Below are 9,624 nucleotides of genomic sequence, written 5' to 3'. Positions count from 1 at the left end.
TTTCTTTCAAAGAAAAAATGATTTGGCTAATATAAAGGTTAACTGGCTCCGTATTTCTATTAAGTATATATATATATATATATATATATATATTTTTTTTTTTCTTGCTATATGCTTAAAAACGTCTAACAGATTATTTACACTATCATTTTCATCATTAAGGAGGCATGTGCTTCCTTCCGAAAAAGAAAATAGGGAGGAAAAAAAAAAATAAAGGAGGCATGATGCTGTATGGAGTGATTTAAACTTTTTGAAAAACATTGACCAATTTATTATAATAATATGATAACATTTCCATTTCACCATAGTAATCAATGATAGATGTAATTCATATATTTAACATGCCCCAAATGAATTCCCCTTTTATCTTTAATTGGAATTTATTTTAAACGTAATATTTTTTTAGTAGGTCAATAAACAACAAAATGGCAATAATAAGGCCACTGACGCTATTAAATAACTAAAAGAAGCAGAAAAGAACACTCTTAAAACAATATTTAATTCCATAGCGTATGCATATTCAGTTGCTGAACAATTTATATCTTATTACTGTTAAAAAACTAAAAATTCAAATGAAAAGACAGATATTTTAATATTGAAAGCACCAAAAAAATTGCATTCCATCAAAGTAAAAATATATCAGAATTTTTTTTTTTTTTTTTTTTTTTTGTTCGGTGAAAGATGTCAGAATTGATATCCATATAACTTCAATTTCATCAATGAATTTTGCACGAGAAATAATTTGCTTTTCAAGGTCACATGTTGTTTGCACCGAGCCCATCAAAACTCAAGAGATATAATCAGTTGATTTAACGGCTTAGAAAATTTGTAGACAATTATAATATTTCTTTAATTGATATTTATGTATAACATATATATATAAATATTGTATTGATTTCTTGAAAATAAATGATTAGCATCCGAACCTTTTCCATGCTTTTTTATAATATAAAAATCCTTGACGAGATTAAAAAAGACAACCAACATAAAATTCACATTGCAAATTGTAAATTATATATATTTATATAATTTTTATTTTTACAAAAAATAAAATAAAATAAAAAATGTCTATGGTCTATGATCCCTCACCCCTACGCATAAATTGGCCAGTTTTGCCAGTTCGCCACCCTGCCAAGTGTCACGGTTAAAGCATTTCATCAAACATTTGGTGAGCATTCTCTCCATTATGGGCCTTATAATCCACTTTGGGCCTATTTTGGGCCTTACAATGGGCCAAGCCATGTACATATCCATTCTAGATGTTTCTTTAGATATTTTATGTAAAGTAGGTGGGAGTAGGTGGGAACCATTCTCCACCGTAGGATTAAAGCAATTATAGCCGTAGGATTAAGCTTTGTATGCCTATAAATAGGTGGAGGCCTCATTTGGCCAAACCATCCAAGAAATCTCATCTATACTTGTAAAGCTCTCTTTCAAGTAATATACTTTCATTCTCTCTTTGTGCTCTAGCTTTCTTTGCTTAGCTTTCTCTTTAAGTGGGCAAAAGGCTTACTTAGTTGCAACAAAGGGTCGGAATAGCAACTAAGGCCGCACGGCTTGAAGGGCAAACAAACAAGTCCGTGACAAGTGGTATCAGAGCCAAGGTTAAAGCTAGCATCTAGAGCAACATGTCTTCCTCAGAGGTTGTGATTGAAGAAGCAAGGGGAAGGGAGGTCATCCCCGAAGCTGCAAGGAAGGGACGTGGGCGTTCAAAGTCGAAGGACGTTCTCACCGCCATGGAGACCAAGGTGGTCAAGATGGAGTTGGCCGTTGCCGACATGTTGGAGCGGCTTGATTGTGTGGAGCAAGGCATGGAGGAGCTCGATGGCCGAGTGGAAGGCCAAGTGGGGGAGCTTAGAGGTACCATGCAAGACACCAACGAGGCCAACACCGAGGCATGGCGTCAAGAAAGCCAAGCTTTCCAAACAAAGGTAATTGAAACCTTGTCCCTTATGCAAGCTCAATTAGATGAGAATAATTATACTACAGGTGGGGGAGACAAGTTCTATAAAAGTCCCCAAAGCAAGGAACATCAAAGAAGGCCACCATTACCTAGCAAAGATTGGAAGAAAGGAGCCAAGCCCGAACTAAAGCCAAAGAGAAATTGCTTCCTATGTGACGGTCCCCATTGGGCAAGAGATTGTCCAAAGAGGAAGTCGTTAAATGCCATGCTCGAAGAGAGGGAAACTCAAGAGCAAACACAAATAGGTTCCTCACAGCTGTTGAATGCTATCAAGGCTGCTCCTAAGGAGACAAAGAAGAGTGGCCTAATGTTCGTGGAGGCAAATGGGGTGCCCACCAAGGCGTTGGTGGACACGGGTGCCTCACATAATTTCCTATCGGTGGAGGAGGCGCAAAGGCTTGGGATCGAGGCAACCAAAGAAAGGGGCTCCGTAAAGGCGGTGAACTCGGACGCAAAGCCACTCCAAGGAGTTGCTAGAGGTGTGCAAACCACCATCGGGGATTGGGAGGACCAATTGAACCTAACGGTTGTGTCCATGGATGACTACAAGGTTGTCCTTGGTATGGACTTCTTCAACCAAGTAAAGGCTTTCCCACTCCCATTTGCAAGCAAGTTATGCATCATGGATGGGGGAACGACGTGCATGGTGCCTACGAAACAAGCTAGCAAGCGAGAGGCCAAGGTTTTGCCAGCATTGCAAGTTGAGAGGGAGGAGCAAATCAACTTGGCTGCTGCCCAAAAGCCTAGTGAGGATGCCTCAAACCATGCCAAGACATCTCCTAAGGTACAACATGTGCCAAAGGAGTTGCACCAAGGGAACTTGCGTGCATTGGCTTCAAGTCGTGGAGACGACAGGAGAAAGCACGAAGAGGCTAAGGAAGGAAACTTAGCCAAACCATCACCTCAACAAAACGAGGTACATGACGGGAAGACACGACGCCATGAAGAGTCACTTCCCATTGTAAGGAAAGGGGGCACAGAGGCCCTAGCGATAGTGACTTCACCAGCCAAGAGTGTTGAAGCCACACCTGCGGATGGAGTCGGTCAACATAAAGGCATACCCAACTACACCAAATACTTGGTGAAGGGGAAGGACCTGCCGGATGGTGAAGTAACTGGGGAGCACGAAGATACACAACGGCAACTCAAAGATCACATTCGGCGGGCAAGGAAGAAGGCGCGACGAGGGCGTCGCGAGTTTAGGTGGGGGAGAGTGTCACGTCCCGTGAAAAAGGACTTCCCGCTAACGAAGCAAGTTGGGAACCTGCTATCGCGCTTTGGCAATTTGAAGATCATATCAAGAGGTTCCATGAAGCAAGCTCGACGAGGACGTCGACGGCATAGGTGGGGGAGAATGTCACGGTTAAAGCATTTCATCAAACACTTGGTGAGCATTCTCTCCATTATGGGCCTTATAATCCACTTTGGGCCTATTTTGGGCCTTACAATGGGCCAAGCCATGTACATATCCATTCTAGATGTTTCTTTAGATATTTTATGTAAAGTAGGTGGGAGTAGGTGGGAACCATTCTCCACCGTAGGATTAAAGCAATTATAGCCGTAGGATTAAGCTTTGTATGCCTATAAATAGGTGGAGGCCTCATTTGGCCAAACCATCCAAGAAATCTCATCTATACTTGTAAAGCTCTCTTTCAAGTAATATACTTTCATTCTCTCTTTGTGCTCTAGCTTTCTTTGCTTAGCTTTCTCTTTAAGTGGGCAAAAGGCTTACTTAGTTGCAACAAAGGGTCGGAATAGCAACTAAGGCCGCACGGCTTGAAGGGCAAACAAACAAGTCCGTGACACAAGGCCGGGCTTTACTGCAAGTTAACGTTATCTCGTATTTCCCAGAGCGAAACGACGTCAGTTTTTTAATTTCAAGGTGTCCCCGGTCCCCACACAATAAGCCACAAAAAAAAAAAAAAAAAAAAAAAAAAAACAAACAAACAAAGTGAAAGAACGGCACGCCCTTTCCTTTTTCCCTTTATAAATACTCCATATCCCCTAACTTGAAAGAATCGCAACTTAAATCTCTAAATCTGCTGCTCTCCGTGGGAGGAGAGAGAGTATTAATTTTGGTGTTTCAGAATTCAGCTAAACCATCATCATCTTCTTCTTCCTCCCACAATCTTCCTTATTTTTTAATTTTTATATTTGGGTTCCAGCTTCTAAATTAATATGGCTCAACTAATGCCATTATTAATCTTTGTGCTAACACTTGAGCAATTAACATCAGGTAACAACAATGACGTAATTAAAAAAGCTGTTACCAAATTGTTCATCTTCAATTAATCCGTATTTTTTCATGGCTATAGAATTGGTTTCGTTAACATAGTATAGTTTTTTGGTTAAAACAGGGGCCGTATCAACAACTTTCACAATAGTGAACAAGTGCGAGTACACAGTATGGCCAGGCATTCTTTCAAACGCGGGTGTATCACCTCTACCAACTACCGGATTCGCTCTCCAAAAGGGTGAGTCGAAGGTCTTCACCGCACCAACCTCTTGGGGTGGCCGCTTCTGGGGACGAACCCATTGCTCTCAAGATTCCGCCGGGAAGTTCTCCTGCGTCACAGGTGATTGTGGCTCCGGAAAGCTGGAATGCGTAGGGAGTGGCGCTACTCCACCTGCCACGCTGGCTGAGTTTACTCTCGACGGCGCTGGTGGTCTAGATTTCTTCGATGTGAGCTTGGTCGATGGGTACAACATCCCTATGCTTGTTGAACCCCAGGGTGGTACCGGCCAGAATTGTACAAGCACGGGATGCGTGGTGGATTTGAACGGCGCGTGCCCTTCGGAGCTCAAGGTCACGAGCGTGGAAGGCAGTGAAGGTGTGGCATGCAAGAGCGCGTGCGAAGCTTTTCGCCAGCCGCAATACTGCTGCAGTGGCGCGTATGCTACTCCTGATACCTGTAAACCATCTTCCTACTCTCAGATCTTCAAGAAGGCATGCCCACGTGCTTACAGCTATGCATACGACGATAAGACCAGCACGTTCACATGTGCGTCGGCGGATTACACAATCACATTCTGTCCATCCCCAAGTACCAGGTAAATTTACACAAAACTCCTCTTTATTATACTTTTACTTTTTTTCACCCAAGGTAACGTTATAAAATAATAAAAGGGGTAAATCAAATCTTGTCCTAGAAAGGTTGAGTGAAAAAAGGCTGCAAATATGAACGTTGGGGGGCTTAAGTTAAGATCGTGTCTCAATGGAAAGGCCTAACTTTTTCACGTCGGCAGAAAAAAGAAAAAGGAATGCTATATTAGGTCATCAGTCAGTTACGGCAATAATGAAGGGTGTTTTAGTGATTTCGATTTAGTGATTTCGATTCAGTAGGACACCAGAACATGCACTCCACGGCTCTTAGCTAACATTTTCATCCATCTATGTCCCTTAAAGAAAAAGAAAAATTTTGTCTATGTCGCAAAAATATTCATTAGTCAAATTCATTCCGTTGTATAAAACGTTAGGAAATTTGGTCAGAACTTGGAAACCAATTGATAGTGGCAAACAATCCGGTCATCTCACACACTTAAATTATAGGAAGTTGTCCACTAAATTATAGGAAGTTGTCCACCACCAAAGATGAATTAAAAAAAAAAGTCAAAAAGGAGGGACAATACGGTCTTATCGAGTTTTGGTGTCAAATTTTGATGCTGAGTCCTCTTCAGAATTCCGTCTCCGAAGCCTGGTCTCCAATGCTGGGGATCCCTGGATCTGAAATTGGAAATCATCCTTCGCTCAAATAATATCCAAATTCCCATACAACTTTTTTACACTTTGATTATACTTTTCCCGTCCCAATTCCAAGCCCGTAAAATAAGACGGTTGCACACTTTTCGAAGCATTAGTAACGGTTAGATGGGGAAAGTTACATGTGCACCCAATCATACTTCAACACGTGCACATCGATTTTTGTGATATTAATTTATGGATTATGGTAAAGTTTTAGTAATGAACGTTGTTGAAATATGCAGCCAGAAAGCGTCGCAGGGGCAGCAAAACACGCCGAGCACAAGCCCACCGCTCATCAACAACACAATGGTGTACGAAGGTGCTGCCTTAGACGATTTCAGTGGATCTCCGTCCACGTGTCCCCACGCGTTCGGATCCCATGCACTTGCCGGTGTGGTCAGCATCACGGTGGCAATTTGGCGGTTGTGGCAGCTCTTCTAACTCGTTCGCTAACTGATGAATTCATCGGGAGGGTTGGCCCACAAGCTTCCAAAACCTGCCCCATGGCTTTTGTCCTACTATTCAGCGTGGACCCTACGGTCCTTTGTGACCTGGGTGGAGACCCACGAGGTGGGACATGGTGACGTGGAATTGTGTCATGATTGAAAAAGCTCACCTGTCAATTAATGGCTTATTCCTTTATTTTTCTTTTATTATTATTATTATTATTATCAGTTTTTCTAAAATCATCAAGAAGAACAAGTACGGTAATTGAATGGGCAAAGAGAGTGGTGGGTGGGGCTGGGGTTGCAAATTGCATGAGGTTGAGCTGTGTTATTAGGTTGAGAAATAGGGAATTATTTAAACATATCTATCTGATTCTTTATGTTAAAAGGAAGGTAGGGTAGGTTAGGGTTGGGATGGGATTCATTTGTTTGTTTCGAGAATGTATCACAGTGATTTACATGTAACTACCAAAATTTGGTTCCAAGTGAATTGAATTTTTTTCTTTTATATTATAATATATAAAAAATATTAGCTCTAATTGTCCCTGCGTTTGATATCATATTATCACTGAGCGTATTATATTTTTGGTGAGGTATATAATATTTAATAGAATTTATGAGTTTTTCTTCTTTTTTTTTTTTTGGTCTGATAGCTATATATGAATTATAAAATGAAAATGTAAGAATAAGGTAATGAAATACAGGTACAGTGGATAATATAAATAAATAAAGGTACGAGTGTTGGAGACGTGGAATGTGATGGTTGAGATGACTAATCAACAATATAAAATTGCAATTACGGATCGAAGTGATCATTTTTTTTAAAATATTTTTATCAGCCTCCGTTGCGGTGTTCCATTGCCCCATTGTAATTTTTCTTTTTGCTATTTCAATTTTCTTCTGCTCAAGGGACCTTAACAATGAGTGAGTAGCTATGAAAATGAGGACGTCCTTTGGTGTTCCATTGCCCCATTTTAATTTTTCTTTTTGCTATTTTAATTTTCTTCTGCTCAAGGGACCTTAACAATGAGTGAGTAGCTATGAAAATGAGGACGTCCTTTGGTGAAGTTCTAGTAGTGCTTAGTTTTACGTGTCTTTATGTTGACTTTTGTTCTACTACTACTAACTACTTGTACCAAATATCCTAATTAGGCCAATCCCAAAAGCTGACAAACATAAGCACGGGTGAGTTGACATTCACAAAATTCATGTACAATATTGCACCTAGCGATTTTTTTTTTTTTTAAAAAAGAAAAAAATGGATTTTTCATGGAATTCTTCAACCCGAAAACTATTTAAAATTTTACAAGACTTCATATTAGATATATACAACCTTTTAATTATGCAATATGACATTGCATCAAGAAATAAAAATAAAATTTATTATGTTGGAATCCACAATTTCAAACCTTCCAAATAATAAGACAATGATTTTCTTCTACTTGCTCTACCCTTTTTGATTATATTGCACCTGGTTGTATAGATACATCTTCCATCACTGAATGAACTCGCGCTTATTGACGTTTAAATTAATAAGGTCAAATATATTGCATATGTGCTGGAGTTCTCACTCTATGCAGGGGTAGGGCTATTGGGCCTGCAACTCTTGATTGCCCATGCATCCGTGTAAAAGTTTTTATGTCATATGCCAATTTGTGTTGGCATTGTATGGTTTTTTTGAGTTTGTTTGAAACCCTTTGCCGTCGTCCTGGCGATTTGAATACAGAAACAAACAAATTAGAAGCTGTTCGTAAGAATAACAATTCGCAATACACACGAAATTAGAGACCCTATGTAAATGTGCCAATCATGCATCAAATTAAACAAATGAAACCTGTCTAATATTTACAAATAGACAAAATTCACGGGATCAGATTCCCATTTGAATAAATAATCAATTATGGGGCCTATAAGTCTACTGGTAATTTTCATTGGTTTATTATAAATTTTGTCAGAAAGGAGAATAATATCAATTGTTTCACACTTAAATTTGTGAATTTGAAGCAACCTTCTCTTCCATCATGTAAGGAGCTAGTTATATATACGTAACGTACCTATATAATTATCTAGTAAATAAACGTGAAATACAAAAAGAATATGGTGGTAGAGTTTGGACGAAATAGGTTTGCAAAGTGTGAAAAACACAGATAGAGGCTGCGGACTGTATAATCAAAAGATTCGATAGTGGTGGGTTACCGGATCTAGGTGCAGTCACAGTCATATATGGTTGGAAAGGTGGACATCAACAAAATGGCAGTGTGTTGGGTGATTCGTCATATATCTTATCGCGTGCTCAAAAGCAACTCACTGCGTACCGTCCAACTTCATCCCCTCCTTATCCACCGAGAATTCACAGAATTTCCCTGTGCCACAGGTTCAATATCCCCATGCCGGCATTTTCTCTCTTTTAATTTTTTTTTTTTTTTGGTTATTATAATTATTATTGTTGCTATTTATGCATTTATTTTATTTGATTTCTAGTGCGGGATCGATTGGATATGAAAGGATCAAAATAATTCAGTCCACCGGTTGAGGGATATATTGCAACATTATTAAATTGTCTTTTTTAGATATTTCTACATCATAATTCTTTCTTTTTTCTTTGCCTTTTTTTTTTTTTTTATTAAACACATAATAAATAAACGTAAATTTGGTGCCACAACATAAATTTCCTCAAGTCCTTTCGTCGTTTTGCCATCCAATGCGAGCGCTGCTTCCAACACAAACAAGATATGCGTGTAATAATAAAATAGGGGATGAACTTTAAGATATTTATATATTTGATACATATATTTTATATTTTATTTATATTATGTACACGTGGACCAAATGATTGTAATTTAGGCGGCTTAGGTGCTCTCCCTGCAAAAAGCCACATATATCCATTAGAAAAATAGCTGTGAGGCATCCATTAATACCTTTGACTCAAATTGCCAATTGTCAGATTCCAAGTCTTATTAGCTTCAAAGTGGTTTTGTTTTTAAATTATAAGGGCTGAAAACGTGCACATTTACATTCTAAAACCGGATAATCCTATAGATGAAATTGCTTTTACTGAACCACTTCTCTCTCCCAATACATTTTCATTACTCGAAGCAAAATCACAATTTCTTGTGTGCTACGTGATTCTTTGTGACTTTAAGAAAGCAATTTCATTGGCATTCTTGTAACTATTTACTCAAGACTCGCAATTATGACTTTGAGAGAGGTTGATGGTCAACTAAGGTATGCTAATTATTTAATGTATATTATATAGTATTTAAATTTATATAATTTTTAATGTATGTTATTTATCTTGATCATGATAAATAAATTAAGAAAAACAATATTATATATTTATGATTTAACAAATCTCGGATTTTAAGATTTAAAAATGGATGAGAAATTAGACTTGCCAACCAATTCCATATTATTAATCTTCAAATTATTGAATTTTTGTTTGAGGAAGTGCTAGTTTCATCCAAAAGTATATT

At 38.6% G+C, this 9,624-nt stretch overlaps 1 protein-coding gene and 2 long non-coding RNA genes across 3 annotated transcripts; 2 read left to right on the top strand and 1 right to left on the bottom strand.

The window, feature by feature from the left end:
* The first annotated feature begins 3,991 nt into the window (after window positions 1-3,991).
* Window positions 3,992-6,690, top strand: LOC107420415 (pathogenesis-related thaumatin-like protein 3.5). Its single transcript, XM_025075176.3, has 3 exons — window positions 3,992-4,199; window positions 4,321-5,014; window positions 5,948-6,690. The coding sequence occupies exons 1-3, from the start codon at window positions 4,142-4,144 to the stop codon at window positions 6,144-6,146; spliced, it is 951 nt and encodes a 316-aa protein (XP_024930944.3). The 5' UTR covers window positions 3,992-4,141; the 3' UTR covers window positions 6,147-6,690.
* On the bottom strand, window positions 6,121-8,488 carry LOC125422847 (uncharacterized). Its single transcript, XR_007241328.2, has 2 exons — window positions 8,348-8,488; window positions 6,121-7,859 (listed from the first exon to the last, which is right to left on the bottom strand). It is a non-coding gene; the product is annotated as an uncharacterized LOC125422847 (long non-coding RNA).
* LOC125422848 (uncharacterized) lies at window positions 8,386-8,722 on the top strand. The gene is made up of 2 exons (XR_007241329.2): window positions 8,386-8,525; window positions 8,633-8,722. It is a non-coding gene; the product is annotated as an uncharacterized LOC125422848 (long non-coding RNA).
* The last annotated feature ends 902 nt before the right edge of the window (window positions 8,723-9,624 follow it).

Source organism: Ziziphus jujuba, chromosome 5, assembly GCF_031755915.1.
Source record: "Ziziphus jujuba cultivar Dongzao chromosome 5, ASM3175591v1".
Taxonomy (NCBI): domain Eukaryota; kingdom Viridiplantae; phylum Streptophyta; class Magnoliopsida; order Rosales; family Rhamnaceae; genus Ziziphus; species Ziziphus jujuba.
This window is presented reverse-complemented; position numbering and strand designations above follow the sequence as displayed.

Excerpts from the sequence above, each read along its gene's own strand:
- LOC107420415 (XM_025075176.3), top strand. The coding sequence starts at position 4,142 with ATGGCTCAACTAATGCCATTATTAATCTTTGTGCTAACACTTGAGCAA. Across the intron at positions 4,200-4,320 it reads ACTTGAGCAATTAACATCAG|GGGCCGTATCAACAACTTTC; the intron begins GTAACAACAATG and ends TGGTTAAAACAG. Across the intron at positions 5,015-5,947 it reads TGTCCATCCCCAAGTACCAG|CCAGAAAGCGTCGCAGGGGC; the intron begins GTAAATTTACAC and ends TGAAATATGCAG.